This window comes from Chrysemys picta, chromosome 9, assembly GCF_011386835.1.
Source record: "Chrysemys picta bellii isolate R12L10 chromosome 9, ASM1138683v2, whole genome shotgun sequence".
Taxonomy (NCBI): domain Eukaryota; kingdom Metazoa; phylum Chordata; order Testudines; family Emydidae; genus Chrysemys; species Chrysemys picta.
In genome coordinates this window covers 6,794,481-6,812,249 of record NC_088799.1, presented here as the reverse complement: position 1 = coordinate 6,812,249, position 17,769 = coordinate 6,794,481, and the positions used below count along the sequence as shown (strand labels likewise).

The 17,769-nt window shown below is 57.1% G+C and overlaps 1 protein-coding gene across 12 annotated transcripts in view; it reads right to left on the bottom strand.

Annotated features, from left to right (window-relative positions):
• Positions 1 to 8,420: 8,420 nt before the first annotated feature.
• Positions 8,421 to 17,769, bottom strand: part of DIS3L2 (DIS3 like 3'-5' exoribonuclease 2) — a 270,679-nt gene continuing 261,330 nt past the window's right edge. For all 12 annotated transcript variants that reach the window (XM_008173711.4, XM_065557595.1, XM_024110278.3 and 9 more), the window contains 5 exons: positions 15,526 to 15,673; positions 14,930 to 15,060; positions 14,136 to 14,240; positions 12,449 to 12,550; positions 8,421 to 8,937 (listed from right to left, as the gene is read on the bottom strand). In XM_008173711.4, the coding sequence (XP_008171933.1) occupies positions 8,839 to 8,937; positions 12,449 to 12,550; positions 14,136 to 14,240; positions 14,930 to 15,060; positions 15,526 to 15,673 (585 nt within the window). In that variant the 3' untranslated portion in view covers positions 8,421 to 8,838. The remainder of the gene's footprint in view (positions 8,938 to 12,448; positions 12,551 to 14,135; positions 14,241 to 14,929; positions 15,061 to 15,525; positions 15,674 to 17,769) is intronic.

Sequence of the window (17,769 nt, the reverse complement as noted above, 5' to 3'; positions counted from 1 at the left end):
CAGAGGGCGAAAGAAGCGTTGATCACATTCAAGGAAACAATCTCCCGGGAGGGACAGCAGCGGGGGAGCTGGCCTGATGGCTCTGCTCCCCCTTCCACCCGGCAGAAAAGCCAAGCGCTGGCCACTCTAACGGCTGTCCACTCCGGCCATTGCAAAGACCCCAGCCAAGCTTTCTGTTATCAACCCCCCCGGCGCACGTCTTACCCTGGAGATCACGGTGTCACCATCGAAAGGGCAAAGCCATTGCTTGAGATTCGAGACCCCCCGTAGGACAAGGCGTTTGCGTGGGGCGGTGCAGGGTGAGAGATCCAGGCCTGCTCTGAGCACACTGGCTCAATAACCCCTTGGGAGGAGCAGTAAATGCTTTGGCCCCTCTGATAAGAGGGCAGAGCCATTTAACTTGCAAACGAAGGAGGCGGCTTTGCAATCACAAAAGAAACTTGTGAGTAAATCGCAGACCCTGTTACTGCCCAAATTCCAACCCTGCCCAGCTCCTTCCAGTCCCGAAATCCCCCGTCGGGCTGACTGGCAACTGGATCCTCTCCTGAGCCAGCGTCATTGGTGCCTGCGCCCTCGCTTCACCCCAGCGATGGGCGAAGTGACGGCCACGCGGATCTTTAGTGTGGACACGGGCAAAGCCAAGCCAGAGCGATTGGAGGGATGGGCCTGGCGGGGTCTGTCTGGTTCTAGCCCTGTCTCTGCCACTGACGGGAATTAGGTAATTCATGGAGGGAAGGTCCACCAATGGCTATTAGCCAAGATGGGCAGGGAGGCAACCCCCTGCTCCGGGTGTCCCTAAACCTCTGACTGCTGGAAGTGAACAACAGGGGAGGATCCCTTGATAATTGTCCCGTTCTGTTCAGCCCCTCTGAAGCACCCGGCACCGGCCACTGTCGGAAGACAGGCCACAGGCTGGATGGACCATTGGGCTGCCCCCGTGTGGCCGTTCTTACATCCTGCCACGCCTCGGCACACCGTGACGTTGCCCCTCATGGATCCCTGTGGTGCAGACAACTCCCTCCCTCCATTCATTTCCCAGTCCCACCGGCCCAGCCGCAGACAAGGGCAAAGGTGCTACCGTTCAGAGCTTGCAGTTCCGGGGAGCTGGAGGAATCGGGCTTGGCCGCGTTTCCCTAGGCAGAGACAGACGGCCTTGAAAAGTCAGGAAAGCAGGGCTGAAAACACGGCCGAGGACATGGCAAGGGAGCCAAGCTCGGCCTTCTCGGGAAATACTCTGACAGCCGCCCCCATGGCCACCCCGCTGCCTCGCAGACACCACAGGCAGGCGCAGGACAGACCCACCGGTATGGGCACGGCTGGCCCGGATCGTCTGGCTCAGCTTGGACTGGGCTCTAAGACTGCAGCGTAGACGTTGGCGTGGGGGCAGGTCTCCAACCCGAGCCGGAACGTCTACACTGGAATGCTTAGCCCCACAGCCGGAGCCTGAGTCAGCCGACCCGGGCTCTGCCACTCGGTGCTGGGGGGTTTTAGCGCCGTGTAGACGTACCCAGCGCCGTTCTGCTGCTGAATCCGAGCCAGTCCCAAGGGGAAGCCGGCTCCGAAGGAAGGGCCCTTGGCCCGCCAATCAACGGGAGGTGGGTTCTCTGCTCTGCCCAGTCTCCCCGTCCCATGGCAGCGCTAGGCTAGGAGCTCTGGGCACGGACGGCACGTTCCAGGCATGAAGCTCTTAGATCCTCTCCTCCCTCGAGTCTCCACTGACAGAGGCAGCACAAGCTGGGGGTGGGAGCAGTTCCCTGCAGCAGCGCGGGACCCGTGTGCATCTAGCAGCGCTGGGGACGGGGGCAGGGCCCACAGAGCCTCCCTCCCAGGGCATCGGCCTCCTGAGGTGGATGGTAGAAATGCTGCTGCTTGGGACAGGAGCCCCGTGTCCATACGCCCGTTCCTGCTCACCAACCTCCTGTACTTCCGGGGCCTGGGTTGCACCGTGTGGCTGTCAAGCGTCGTCGGAACAGGCGTGACGCGGAGCAGACGAGGAGAGGCCCGTCTTGCATGGTGCTGGCCAGCCACATGTAAACCCTCGGCTTGGGGCTCGAACGCCAGGTCGCTGGTAGGAGGCTGGCCGTGGCGTGCCCTGCTCTAGGCTGGTATCCGAACCATGCTCGGCGTCACGGCAGCCAACACCATTGCTGGCCACTGCGTTCAGACTCAGCAGCATTCCCCAGTGCAGACCAGTCCCCTGCAAGGACCCGCCTCGCGTCCGGCCGGGGCGCCACATTCTCGGGGACCTGGTTCCAGCAGACGCCATGAGGAGCAGCCCCGCTGCCCCACTAGCATCAGGGAGCTGGGTTTACATGGCCACACCCACATCTTGCCTACCTGCATTGGTGCATGCTGGGAAAAACCAGGGCTGCTCTCCCACCCTGCCTCAGCAGGGGATCGGGTGCCCCGAGGACAGAGCCGCCGAGTGGCCTGAGCAGCACCCCGGGGCAGCCCACTCTGCGCGGAGCTGGAGCAAGGACCAGCCATGCTGGTTGCACGGGGGCCAAGGAGGTTTTATGCAGATGCTCGGGCCGGGCCCCAGAACCATTGCAGCCTGTCTAAGGGCTTGTCTACACTAGAAAGTGGGTTTCTTGTATCTCTTTAGTTCTTTTCGGTATAAACTGTCTTGTGGCCACACACACAAGTTCTTTTCCCAGCGTATCTGGCCTCTTAACCCACTTGAATTAATCCACTTTGGAAGCGGCATCACTCTACTCCAGAATGAGTTATCCCGGGATAAGGTTCGTGTGGGGACAAATCAACTGTTCCATGCCAGGCAGTCCTCCCACTAAAACAACAAGGAGTCTGGTGGCACCTTAAAGAGTAACAGATTTATTTGGGCATAAGCTTTCGTGAGTAAAAACCTCACTTCTTCGGATGCATAGAGTGAAAGTTACAGATGCAGGCATTATATACTGACACATGGAGAGCAGGGAGTTACTTCACAAGTGGAGAACCAGTGTTGACAGGGCCAATTCAATCAGGGTGGATGTAGTCCACTCCCAATAATAGATGAGGAGGTGTCAATTCCAGGAGAGGAAAAGCTGCTTCTGTAGTGAGCCAGCCACTCCCAGTCCCTATTCAAGCCCAGATTAATGGTGTTGAATTTGCAAATGAATTTTAGTTCTGCTGTTTCTCTTTGAAGTCTGTTTCTGAAGTTTTTTTGTTCAATGATAGTGACTTTTAAATCTGTAATAGAATGACCAGGGAGATTGAAGTGTTCACTTACTGGCTTGTGTATGTTACCATTCCTGATGTCCGATTTGTGTCCATTTATTCTTTTGCGAAGGGACTGTCCGGTTTGGCCAATGTACATGGCAGAGGGGCATTGCTGGCACATGATGGCATATATGACATTAGTGGATGTGCAGGTGAATGAGCCCCTGATGGTGTGGCTGATGTGGTTGGGTCCTCTGATGCTGTTGCCAGAGTAGATACGGGGACAGAGTAGTCCTCCCACTGCTATCCCACACTGCACTGCTTCACACTGGGCCGGGCCCAGGCCTTTTACTACTCTTGACTGGCTGTTACCTCCCTGTTCAAATGCTGGCACACACCTAGGTATGCCCCTTGGCGGTGCCAGCTGATGGCAAATTCACATATCAGACACCATTATAGCAGCCCTAAGCTTCTGCCTGGTCCCTCCGGAGGTCCTGGAGTCCCTTGCCCTTGGACAAAAGCACGGCCTGTCCTGTTTTAACAGGAGTCCCCCGAATGTAAAGATCTACAAGCAAATGCAGAAGAAGAGGAGCTCTCAGGACATGACCCAGTGCCATGTCAAAGCCAGTGGAACGATGGGAACGCAGGAAAGGCATTATGGGAATTTCTTAGCCTGACCCAAGTCCCAGAATTCCAGTCGATTCGGGGAAGTATCCCACAATGCCCCACAAGAAAAATCCCAGAATGCATCAAGTTTAGCAGCAGAGTGCTGCTTCATGGGATATCTGCCCAGAATGCGGTGCAGTTATTTAGGAGAAGCGCAGAGCTCCGTGGGTGCAATGAATCGCACCGGAAGTAGCTTCAGCCGACCCAGAGCCAGGGGGCTGTGCTCTTTTGGTGTCCTTCCCATGGGAAAACACAGCCTGAGGAAACATTCCTGCAGAGACAAGGCCTGGGGGACGTGGAGACAGAGGATACCGCCCGCTGACTAAACCACTAACCGGTTACAAACGCGGCTCAGGCTGGCTTTGCGAGAAGGTTTCTCATTACACCGCATGTCCCCACACACATGGCCCTGGGGGTCAGCCGGCTACATGCTGTAGCCGCATTTTCCAAGCAGATAAGGTGCTGTCTGCAAGCTGCGCTCCTGCTCACCTGCTCTCCCCGTTCCTAACTGATCCACACAACTTGTGACAGCTGCGAGAGCCAGGCAATCAGCGTTTCGGTTTGGAAACACTGTCTAGGTTTGGAGGTCGCGCTCTCCACCCACGGTGATTGCATTTAACTCACATTTGCTCAGCACCCAGGGGGTTTAAAGCGTGTACAAAAGAAAGCCGGCTAGCGCATTCCCAATCAAAGAGCCGAGCCGCGGAGTGGAGAATGTATTGCCTTTGTCTCTCTACAGACAGCTAAAACCGGCCTGAGCTTCTTTCTGGTTTAACAGATACCCTCCTGGCTCCTCACCTCTCTTCTCCCCCACACTCTGGTATGGACCCATGAGGCTCAAGGCTGCAACGATACTGTTAAAGGCCAGGACAAGTTCAGCAAAGAGGTGGACTTAAAATAGATTTGCTACAAGCAACTGCCCCCTGCCCAAGCAGTGTTTCCCCAGGGGGATTCTTTAGCCTTCAGGTTGCCTGGCTCGATGACAGAACAACAGTAAATCCTGTTCTAAAGAACAGATCGGTGTCGAGGGAAAAAAGCCACTGTGGAAAGCGCAAGAAAAATGTCATGAATGAAACCAGGTGCTTGTTCCAGGGGCCTCTCGAAGCGGGAAGGGTCGGGAGGGACGGGCCGCGGAGTTAACCTGATTGCAATTCTAGCTCCTTTGGCACTGCTGTTTCTCAAACATGAAACAAGGCCCCCCCCCCCCCGCCGTGCCCGCCTTCTCGGCCTCCGGGATGATGAATTGGGAACAGCACCACCATTCCCATGGGGACAGACTGCTGCAGATTCTGCTTTCCCACAGGGGTAGGCGTCTGCTAACTGCTGTCTCTACTAACAGTATAACCGAGCAGGGCCTTAGGGCTTGTCTACATATGGCGACGAGGTGTGGACTGCAAGGGGATTCAGGCCTTGGCTACACTTGTGAGTTACAGCGCAATAAAGCCTCCCAGAGCGCTGTACCTCACTCCCCATCCACACTGGCAAGGCACATGTATCTCCGCGGCTACAGCGGTGCTGGTACTCGACCTCCCTGAGAGGATATTTAAGAGTAGGTTAGATAAATGTCTATCAGGGATGGTCTAGACAGTATTTGGTCCTGCCATGCGGGCAGGGGACTGGACTCGATGACCTCTCGAGGTCCCTTCCAGTCCTAGAATCTATGAATCTATGAATAGCGAGTATTGCGCTGTCGCTTCGGCGCCAGTGTGGCCGCCCAATGCTCTGTGACTGGCCTCCAGAAGTATTTGGCAGTATCCCACAATGCCTGTTCTAGCCACTCTGGTCATCAGTTCGAACTCTACTGCCCTGGCCTCAAGTGACCAACCATCAGACCCGCCCTTTATATTCCCTGGGAATTTTAAAATCCCCTTCCTCTTTGCTCAGCCCGGCATGGCGTGGAGTGCTATCAGCGAATCTTTCCAGGTGACCATGTCTCCACGTGCCAAGCGAGCCCCAGCATGGAGCAATGGCGAGTTGCTGGACCCCATCAGTGTTTGGGGGGAGGAAGCTGTCCAGTCCCAGCTGTGCTCCAGCCGTAGGAATTACGATACCTTCGGGCAGATATCAAGGGCCATGATGGAAAGGGGCCATGACCGGGACGCACTGCAGTGCAGGATTAAAGTCAAGGAGCTGCGGAGTAAGTGTCTATACATGGAGTTAATCAGGAAGAGCGATTGCGCTTCCAAGTCACATCCCACCTCAATTCTCACTAGGAAAAGGGGTGTGTGCTTACGACCCTAGCTTAGGATGCTGTTTGCTGTCAGGAAACACCTCTGCACCCACTGGAGCGCGCCGACGTACGGGCAGGGAGCCATTGAACGGATGCCCCACCGCCCCAGCTCAGGAGGCGGCCTGAGACGCTCAGAAGAGAAGCTTTGCTGAGGTGGGTGATGACGCCGGGGAGGTGGCAACACCCCTTGACGCTGACCCAGCGGCTCTGATGCCATTGGAGGTGGAAGGCTGAGCTGAGAGCAGCAAGACGCTGCGTGCAGACCCCGATTCCCGCCGTATCCCGGCGTGCACAGTCCCTTGCTCAGTTTGCTGCCTCTCCAGGCAACCCCAGGAGCCCCAAGGGGCTGGCAGGGCCCCCCCGCTCAGCAGGAAATAAAACGAGGGTCAAGTGGGACAAACGCCGCTGAGGCAGGGCTGAAGGAAAGCGATCTCACGCCGCCGCGTGGCGGAGGAGACCCAGGGGGATGGGGGCAGCACGTGATGTCAAGAAGGAGCTGGCTCTGCAACAAAACAAGCGAATGTAGGGGTCCCGTCGCGCAGCAGGAAGATCCGTCTATAGACACAGCTGCAGCGAGAGCTATGGGGGCAAGGACAGCCTGACAACACTGGAGGGGGGCAAACCCCAAGCTGGGCTAGGCCTTATTTAGGCCAGGGGGTATCAGCCAAGGGAATTCTGCAATGGGGAATCTCAGCTCAATGGCTGGAAATATTTCCCAGCGGCGAGGCCTATGAAGGCTCTGGAAGAGGTCCCCGAGGGAAGGGTGGAGCCCAGGGTCAATCTGGGGAGGAGGAGTGGGGCAGGGTTGTGCCAGGCACCACATCTTTCTGAGGCTGCCGTCTTGCTCTTGAGAATCTCAGCTCCTTGTCCTTTACGGCTGAAGGGAACCTTGGGAACGGGATCTGCTCAAGCTGCGGAGAGTGGGAAACCAGGCGTGAGCTGCCCTCCACTCCCTACGAGGAGCGTATTGAACACTCCCCTGGCGCGGTTCATCAGCTGACCCCCCAGTGCTTTACGAAAGGGCAGGACCATTCAGAGGCGGCGTTGGCTGAGGGGCTCAGTGACACAATGTCAACAGCGTTAACTATCGCCCTGCCCATCAGAGCAGTGAGAGGACCACGTTAGGAAGACCAAGGGGTCAGATGGGTCTGAGAGAACTGGGCCCTGAACCATGCAGGGCTCCACCGACTGCTCCCGCTTTGAACTGAAGCAGTAACTGCTCTAGGCGGCCAGTCTGGGCCGGTCTCCTCCCCTCTCCCCCCAATGACAGTCAGGCCTTGCCTAGACTAGGGGCTGTCGCAATGGGTTAGCTAGCACGACTAGAAGTCTGTTGTTACACAGCCACTGCCTTTAACACAAGCTAACATCACCCCTTTGACTCCCACGCTGGACAAGGCCTGGGAAGCTGGTGCCCAGGCCCCCGGTAGAATGCTGCAGGGGCGACAGTGTTTGGCAATCTCTGTGCTTTACGAGATGGACACACTCAGGATTGGAGGGAGTCAGGGCCTGCTGGTTTTCTTTAGTGGGATGACTTTGGTCTAAGCCAGATGATTAATGGCTTAAATCTCCTCTGCATACCTCCCCCCTTCCCCTCCCCGGTCATCTCGCAGTAGCACCCTGACCGTGACTGGTGCCAGGGTTTGGTCGGCGCTCGCTGGAGTGCACTTGCCGAGCGGTGACTCACGTGGGAGTTGAGGAGCAGCTGATATGAACTTAGCAAGGCTGGCTGGGATGAGTCAAAGCAGGGGAGGGTGTGGGGAGCATGCAAAGGAGGCCACTGCAAGATGGGCTCTGGGGCTCAGAGGCACCGGGCGGTCTGGCACTTGCTGTCCATAGCAGGACGGCTGACTGGGAAGGGAAGAGGAGGGACGGGGCCTGCGTCTCCTTCGCAATATCCCAAGCGGCTCTGGGTGGGGCCTGCTGAATTTGACACAGACAGGTGCTCTCCACCTGTGCAGCTTTTCCCCACGCTCCTTTGGATTGACCTTGACCCTCACCCCCGGAAACAGCATCATCTCCAGCAGGAGAGTCACGGGCATCTCTGGACAGAGGACTACCCTGGGGCACCGTGCCAGCAGTTGGCTCAGAAAGCCAAAGGCTCCCGTGAAACACGCAGACCGAAAGATGAACAAACCGACTGCGATAGCCAAGAGCAAACATCCCTCATCCCCCCACTCGTCTGTTGTGCAAGTACCGCCCGAGCGGGAAACGCAGACGATCTAGCTGCTGCGTGATCTTGAATTTCACAACGTGCTGAGAAACAGCAAGCGCAGAATGGCCTGAGCCTGCCGGGAAGAGGAGCGATTGCCCAGGATTCCCGCCCTTGGAATCCGGGGGAGACCAAATAAACGCCACACACATTCCATCGCTGGCCAGAGCTTTATTACGGGATGCAGAATTCAGCAAGAAACCGGTCGGTGGCCCCCTGGTTCTCCCACGTCCAGAATGGCCCAAAGCACCAGGGACAGCAGCAACCCCTCCAAGAGGCTGGCTCGGGCGGCGGGGGAGGGGCAGTCAGCAGCATTAAAAAAAAAAAAAAAAAAAAGGCTAAAAACTATTTTAGAAACAGCGTTAATGTTCCTGCAGCTTCAACGATCTCAGCCAGGAAAGACCCGAGCTCCCCCCGCCACCCAGGTTAAAATCCAAACCGGAAGTAAAACTGAATTAATTTAAAAAGTTCCCTCCCCCACCCCCGCGGAGCTAGGGGAGGGCAGTGTAAGGCCTGGCGGGACCAGAGGAGTCTGGCGGCATGGCGGGGTGGCAGGCGACGGAGCCCGCGGCGCTCACTTCTCCCGGCCCGGTCTCTTGAGCACCGCGCTGTACTTCAGGGGGCCGCTGTCGGACGTCAGGACGACCTCCACCAAGGTGAAGATGGTGATCACCTTTGGCCAGGGAGAAAAGACAAAGGGGACCCCAGGTTAGCTGGCTTCCAACAACGCGTTAGTCTAGGGCTGCTGCTGCTCCAGGAGCCGTGCAAACTGCCCGTATTTACCCAACCAAGGGCCTGCACTGACAACCCGCTGGGAGTCTGAGGGGCTGGAGAAGGTCTGAGAAAGCTCAGCTTTAATGGGGAGGTGTGGCCTGGGGAGGCTCCAGGTCCCTCAGCATGGCAGGCTGGAGAAGGACCGGGAGGAGTTGCTGATTTGGTGCCTGTGAAACCAGAAGCTGCTGCTAATTAGCAGCTCCCTGCTCACTGCTGCGATCTGGATTCCAGGCACCAAGTCAGCCAGCTCACTGACACGTACCCCACCGAACACAGCGATGAGAACTCAGCTAGACTGGAAACACACTGAAACATGACGGGGCCTTCCCAGCCCAGGGGCCTGACCCAGGTGGCTTTGTTCATCCCCACACCGTGGTGTAATCTGGCTTCAATCTCGGACTAGCAGGTGGCACGGTCCGAACCTGCTGCCCCTTCGTGCTCTGCCCCAGAGCCTTGGCCAGCAGGACAGTCGGCATGCCCGGTGCGTAGGTATCAGACGGATCTAACACAGCCACATTCCCTCAGTAAGACAATGCCGGCTTGTACATTCAGCATATCAGAGCAGACTTCAGAATGGAACTGACTGTACTAGTTACAGAAGGAAATATAGACCCTGGACAATCAATCCCAGAGCAACCTGCCTTCCTCTTTTAGCCAATCCTTTTTATGCAGCTTGGGTGTGACCAGAATCAAAATTAAACTCTCTTGTTTAACGAGATTTAACTTTTGAAACATCTCGTTAGTGGAAGGTTCGCTGTCAGGGCCCAGCCGACTGACAGCCCGAAGGACCCCACGGATGGGTAGAGTCGTTCAAGTGTCTGGTGCGCCTCCCTGGGTGTCTGTCAGCGTTGTAGTTCTATGGACTTCAGTTATTTCAATGGAGCCGAGACGCCTGACAGCAGCCGCCGATCTGGTCCCAGCCCCACAAGCAGGCCCAGGCTCACTGCTGGGAAGAGCTCCAGCGATGGCATTGGGACTGTGGTGGTGATCACTGGAGCCGTCACACACTTTTCCTGGTCACTGTTCTACTGTATACAGTAACTTGTTCACGCCCCAGCAAATCGCCAAACGGCAACAGTTCCAGCGGCCTAGGCCCTGGCTAGGCGGGGGGGATCGACTGGAGAGTTAGGGTACGGCTACATGGGGGAAAAAAGGTGTGTTCTTAACTCGGGTTCGCCACTCAGGTTCCTGTATCCTGTACTCCTATGCTGGCCAGCGGACACTGGAGCTGTCATTTCCCTCCTTTCATTGAGCTGAAGCAGTAAAACCAGCCGGACAGGGGCACAGGCTGGCTGCCCCCCGGCTGTACCAGGAGGCTGGCATAGGGCAATTCACCCCTTAGTTTTGCTGCCGTTACCAAAGTTACGCAGTGGAGGGGGAGGGTGCCGCTGGAACCCCCTAGGAGTCTGGCTCCCCATCAGCACCAGAGACGGGGCTGAGCCCAGCAGCCGCCCGGCCTCTGCACGTTTAACCTATTTTGCAAACAGCCTTTACAGATGTTCTCCCTCCCCGGCTGGGCTCAGCCAAACCAAGAGGCCGCCGCCAAGCCTTGCAAAGGCGCGCAAGGCCCCTCCCGCCGTGCAGAGCCTGGCTGAGGGGGTGGTGCTGCCTGGCCCCGCAGGCGAACGCCGGGGCGTGACGGGGAGAAGAGTCTGTGCTCCAGGAGGGTGCATGTCAGGGTGACATTGCTTCTTGCTGCTTCAGCAAAGCTCTGGGAAGGCCGCAGCGGTTCCAGGGGTTAGAGATTTATTGACAAAGGGATCTCTTGACTTGGAAGGAGCAATCCCAGCGGGGGTGTTTGCTTAGGAGGCGGGGGAGATTCGTGGAGGAGTTTCCTCCATGGCTGAATGTTTACTTTCCAAAAATGATTAGCCCCGGGGCTGGGCTCTGCTCACGCTGGGCAGTCATTTTTCATGCTGCTCCCGGCAAGTGTGTAAGTGATCCCAGCTCCTGTACGACAGGATGAACTGGGGCCACGCGGGGCGGGTTCCAGGGCCCTTCCCCAGCCAAGTCAGCTTTAAAGGGAGCGCGCGGCCGTGGGAGAGCCTGAAGCAGCTTACTCTCCCGGCGTGCCTACGTCGCAGGATCCAGGGTAACCCTGGAGCGTAGCCAGAGCCTACACCGACGGAAGGGGGGTAGGACCACCACCTCCCCAAGATGGTAGCTACATTGACAGAAGCATTGGTCTGTCAACAGGGCTGAGTCTCCGGAGGAGTGGGGGGGGGGGGGCTAGGTCTGCAGAGCTCTGGTGCTGGAGGGGGGGCGGGTGTGTGTGGATTTTTCACACCCCTGACTGGCGGAGGATTTTAAGTGCAGATCAAGCCTCAGCCAGGGGATAGGGATTCATCCCTGGGAATTTCAAGGCAATCAACTAGACCATTATTTTAAAGTGTTGCCAACTTTTGTCTGGCATCAAGGTAAGTACTTAATCAAGCCAGACAAATGCAATCAATCCCCTTGATTGAGTTACTGCCTTAATAGCTGATGGGGACACAGGAGACCGATTTCTCAACTCTATTAAAGCATTAACACCACGTCTGGGGAAATCGGACTTGAAACATTGGTTCTAATTGGATCTGAGCGCTGCCTGCCACATGGGCTGAAAGCTGCCTGAAAAGTCCCGCAGAAGGGGAATGATAAAGGCCAGAGCAATGAGGTGGGGAAGGTATCTAGCCAGAGGCACAGGCAGACCCAATCTTGCTTAACATCTTAATTAACGATCTAGACGAGCAGTAAACAGCACGTTAATTACATTCATAGAGGCCACAGAAGTGGGAGACATGGCACACAGCAGGGAGGGCAGAGGATCCAAAGGGCTGCTGGCCAGGGTGTGTGTGTGTGTCAGGGGCTGGAACAATTTGTGTAGTGGGGGTGCTGAGAGCCATTGACCCAACCCTGCATGCAAGGGAAACCCCCTCAAGCCAGGGGGAGCAGCAGTCCCCCCCCCAGCACCCCGGATTCCAGCACCTCTGGAGGCAGAGAGGCTAGAAAGCCAGGCAGTAATGGGAATGAACCAGAGAAGAGGGTGGCCACTTGGGGAAACAGAAGCCAGAATGCCGGGATGTAACGGGAGGATGCAGCCTGAGGGAGGCCAGGAGCCTGCAGAAACACTGTCTACTGCAGGGATTAGAGCGGTGGGCTGGGGCCGGGACTGGCAGGGACTACGAGAACCCCGCGCCCAGCCAGGGCCGGATTTACACTTACGCGCCCCGAGGCGCAGCATCTCCAGTCCCTCCCGCCCCCAGCTGACTTTCGTGTGGCACGTTTTAGAGAGGTAAGGCGTCCCCAGCCATGTGCCTACTGCACCTCACTGAAAATCTGGCCCTGAGCCCAGTGGAGAGCCTGGTGGGTGGGGAGGCAGACAAGGTCTAGGCAGTGCTGATGCACTGAGCCATTGGTGTGGGCTTTACCTGAGGGGCAGCTTCCTGCTCTGGGGTCTCCGGCTCCCACAGGAGAGTTAGTTCAGGCTTCTTCCCCACCTTCTCAAAGCGGACTCCGGTCAGCGGCAGAGCCTGCAGAACAGACCGCACGTTGGGGAAAGCACTGACTTCCAGGAGCGGCGCTGGAACCCAAGGAATTCTGTCCCCCACCCCTGGTTTCTGGCCCCTCCTCGGACGGGTAAGGAATCTGGCTGCTCCCACAATCCTGCGACTAGATCCGCTGGCTTCACTGGACCCTGCTTAGCAAGACACTATTACCATCTCCCCCCGGCGTGTAAAGGACTGCCAAGGTCTTTTTGTCCAGTACCCTGTGTAAAGCGCCCCCAGCTCTGTAACCTCCCACGAGATGCCGGTGGAAATGAAGTACGGCTGGAATCCACCCACACACAGGCTGTATATCACTCCGTACATTCCATGTCAAGATGCCATTGTCAGCAATAGAGCTGTCACTAACTGCAGGTGCTAGACTACAGCAAACCGCTTCCAAATGGTCCCAGATTTATGATGTGATCAAATGCAGTTAAAACCAACTGCTTCCCCAGTTCAGCCCCAACCCGACCTCCGGACCACAAGCCCTGGTTTCATTTCACTTTTCCTAGTGAATCGTTACCCATTTCTGGCACGCACAACCGTGAAGCAGAGGAGTGGAAAACATGAAATCACTTCTAACAAAAGCGAACACGCTACGGAACCTTCTGGCTTCCTTCGCTTCTGCTCTTGTCCTGCCTGGGGGCTTTGGGGGTCTAAGGGGAACCCCCAGACAGAGCTGCAGGAGACTAGGAGCGTGAGGTGAGCCTCCTGTCAAGGTCTTGTTTGGAGGCACTCGAGTACACCGCAAGTTACAGTCCATCTCGCACTATTTTGTTACAAGACGGTTACGGTTGAAATGGCGCTAAACCTATTAGAGCGAACACCCAGCCAAACACTGGCTCTGCACCATCCCACTGGGTAGGGCCGTCCTCTGCAGCCTGACCTACACTGCTCTTTAGGGTCTGTCTTCACTGCGCAGTTAACCCAGGTGCTTACCTGCCCCTCACACAAACCCCTCTGACCCAGGTTTGGAGGTGCATTAAGCCCAGGCAAACTGACCCGTCTGGGGAGGACCGGTTAGAAACTAGGCTTCGATTTAACCGGGCTGGAATGACCCATTTTGCAGGGAGGATCCAGGCAGACTCACTTGCGTGGTAATAGTCCTCCAGTGCCTTCCCACAATTCCCCCTGAAGGACAGAGCCGTTCTCCAGCAACTGACACACCTGACTGGGAAGAATCCTAGAGCGGCTCAGCACAGAGAACCAGGGGCTGTGACCCTGGACGCACAGAGGCGAGTGCAGAAAGAGTGAGGAGGCAGCATCTATGGGGACGCACACCCCCTGGCAAGACTAACCCGCCTCACTTGGGTTCCCTGTGCAGTGAAGACACCCTCCCCTCCCCTCCCTTGTGGTCTTCCCCAGTTGCACTTGGCCCCAGGGCAGCTCTGGTGGTGGCAGTGCGGTGTCGAATTGCCAGTGGGTACTTGGCACCGCCCGGCTAGAGGACACAGAAGGGCCTCGACCAGCACTCCAGCCGTTACTACCCAGCAGAGCAGCCCGGGTGCGAGGTAGGGAGGATTAACGGAAGGGCCAGCCGAAGGTCGACCCGGTGCTCAAGGGCACGTACGTTACAGTAGATGCGTTTCTGAACTCCGAATCTCAGCACCAGGACGTCGAAGGCCTTGTTCAGGACGCCCATCACCATTGCCTCTGACTCCAGCGGGCCGCACTCCTGCCAACACAAAGCACGGTCACGAGCGAGATACTCCCAAGGAGGGCTCCCGCCCAGAGACCATCCCAGTGTCCCACAACTCTCTGCCCACCTGGGCAGCGCCCAGGCAGTTTGTAAATTGCTCCTCTGCTGGGATGTAACGCTCCCTCTCCCCAGTCGCTATGGAGCACAGCGGATCCTCTCCCCAGTCCCGACCAGGGTGCCAGCCAGCCCCACGGGGTACCAGTCGCCGGGACACCCCATGGACTGTAGCACTCCTAAGAACTAGCTGGGAGGGACTGTCGAGCCCTCCAGTGCTGTGGGAAGCACGGTCACCTACATAGACCCTGCTTGGACTCTGAACAGCCGCCCCAGGGAAGAGGCCACGGGGCCCATGGCCCTATTAGGACAAGACAGGGAGAAACATCAGCAGCACTGAAGCCAGAAGCAGCACTTGCTCCTTGTGGGGCACAAGAGGGAGGAGAGCCAGTGGCTGATCAGGCCAGGGGCCATCTCCAGAGCAAGCCCTGCCCCATAGGACAGGGTCACCTGATGGGGGGGGAGGGGAGATTTCAGTGCCAGGGTGTTCTTGAGAGACCGCCCCCCAAAGGGAACCAAGGCATCATCTCGATGCCCGAGGGCCGAAAGGAGAGCTCCAGGCCCCGCTCCCAGCGCCAGCTCGTTTAGCGTCACGGTGGCTGTGCTCTCACCCTGACGAAGATGGCGAAGAACAGGTCAGCGCTGAGCTCCTGCACCCTCTTGGAAGCCATTTTCCGGTCATTGCAGTGGTCCGCTTGCTTCTGGATGGCCTCCTTTCTCATCTGGACCGGGCGCCCCGAGCCTGGGAGGGAAACAAGCCACAACGACTGGTGGTAAGGGGCCTGGTGGGGACAACACTCACCCTAGGGCACCAGGAGTCTGGCATTCCCCAGAGGTGTGCCCCAGGATCTCTGAGCAGCTCCCAACTGGAATCCCCACTGGACAGGCAGAGCCTGCTAAGGTAGCTACACTCCCCCTGCCCCGCTTCACGGGAGGGCAGATCCCCAGAGCCCGCTGAACAGCAAGAGAGTGGGGGCCTGGTCCGAGGCTGGAGAATTATAGACACGGCTGCAGTGAGCAGAGGGGCCAGGGACCTGTCCATGCCCATACAGGGTCTGTCCAAATCCACAGCAGAACCCAGGAGTCCTGACACCTCCTCCCTCGTATCTTCCCTTCCCAGCCGTGAGGCTCCTGGCAGCAGCCTCTCAGTCTGTGACTCCACTAGCCCTGATCGGGCGGCCGAGGGCAGCCCCCTTCAGGCACCTACCCAGGGAGGCGGAGAGGAGCCGGTGCACGAGGATGTCAGCAAAGCGGCGGATGGGCGAGGTGAAGTGGGTGTAGAGCGGCACATTCAGGGCGTAGTGGCGGAAGAGGGTCTCGTCTTCCAGGACGCCAGCGCAGAAGTAAAGAGCCATCTGGGAAGGGAAAACCCCCCGGCCGGTGAGACTCAAGGGGAGGGTGGGGACCCTGTGCGTGCTCTGCTCAGGCAGGGAAAGCCCCGTGCTCTGGACCCCAGTGCCAGGGCTGGAAGAGGCCTCAGAAGCGTTTCACACAACAGCCCAGGGAGCCCCGGAGACGGTTTAGCCAGGGGAGCCGGAGGTGCTCCCCAAGGGGAGCGTCACAGGCCTGGCTCTGCGGAGTCCTCAATTCCCTGCTGGGTTAAGACCTCATCAGACTATTTCCACCACTGCACGTTTTCTTTCTCGCCGTCCCAAGCCCTCCTTGCCCTGCCCCCGGGGGCCAGACATCCGCCAACCTGTACGGCAGGGAAATATCCGGCCTGGCCCCTGAGATATGGACTCGGGGGGACCAGAGCTCTCTGCTCTCTAACTTGGAGGGGTCTCAGTGAGCCCTTCTCGCTTCACACAGCCACGTGGGACGGGCCACATCCTCGGCTGGTGGCTCCATGGAAGGCAATGGAGCCGAACTGATCTACACCCTGGGCGGAGCCAGCCCTGGGCTTGGAAACGCACCTGTACTTTCTCTGTGTAGCAGTTTGCCTCGCGTTTTGCTCAGCCGGACACAGCAACAGGTCTCAGGGCCAGGCCCCCCACTTCTCCCCCGGGCAGTGAGTGGAGCATTCCCACCCCCCCACATGGCAGGGCACTAGCAGGGCCGTGCCTGCATGCTCCCCGCTCACCCAGGCTAGTCCCTGCAGTGCTAGCAAGGTGACCTAGCGCGCCCTCTCGTGGAAAAAGGAGGGAATGACATGGAAGAGTCACCCCTGGCCTGGTAGGTGGATTGGCGAGGAAACCCGAATCCAACTCCTGGAGAGGGGTGTGTGTGTGTGTGTGTGTGGGGGGGTGGGGGTGGGTGTCAGGGCAGCAGATCAGTCTGTCAGCTGGGCGACGGGGGGCTCCCACCAGCACAGAGCTCAAGCATCTGATGCTCCTTCGCCATGATCGGCAGCGCAGCTCACACCCTCTGCCCCGTGCCCAGCTACACACGGCTCTTCTCATCTGAGCCAGGGAAGGGAGTTCATCTCTTCCACTCTCTCTCCGTGACCGACCAAAGATCTTGTCTATACTAGGAGGCTGAGAGCCTGTCTCACAGCAACAGGGCAGCTGCACTGGCGCGCAGTGTAGACAGAGCGACAGTGTAGACAGACCTCACTATCTGAAGAAGTGAGGTTCTTACCCCTGAAAGCTTATGCTCCCAGTACTTCTGTTAGTCTCAAAGGTGCCACAGGACCCTCTGTTGCTTTTTACAGATTCAGACTAACACGGCTACCCCTCTGATACTTGACACCATGCAAGGCACTGCATTTAGCCGTATGGAATGGAAATCTATCAACCTCATGAAGAAACTTGCACAAATACAGACGGATATCATCTTTCTTTCCAAATGCAAACGGATGGACATCATACCAAATGGACTGAAGGTGAAAAATCCATTGCTATCTACATACTGCACAGACCACAGTGAGAGATTATGCCATACATTATCAAAAGCATATTCTCACCAGCAACCATGCACCGCACCATACCAACTCTAACTCAGGAACCAACCCATGCAACAAACCTCGATGCCAACTCTGCCCACATATCTACACCAGCAACACCATCACAGGACCTAACCAGATCAGCTACAACATCACCGGCTCATTCACCTGCACGTCCACCAATGTTATATATGCCATCATATGCCAGCAATGCCCCTCTGCTATGTACATTGGCCAAACTGGACAGTCACTACGCAAGAGGATAAATGGACACAAGTCAGATATCAGGAATGGCAATATACAAAAACCTGTAGGAGAACACTTCAACCTCCCTGGCCACACAATAGCAGATGTAAAGGTAGCCATCTTACAGCAAAAAAACTTCAGGACCAGACTCCAAGAGAAACAGCTGAGCTCCAGTTCATTTGCAAATTTGACACCATCAGATCAGGATTAAACAAAGACTGTGAATGGCTATCCAACTACAGAAGCAGTTTCTCCTCCCTTGGTGTTCACACCTCAACTGCTAGCAGAGCACCTCACCCTCCCTGACTGAACTAACCTCGTTAT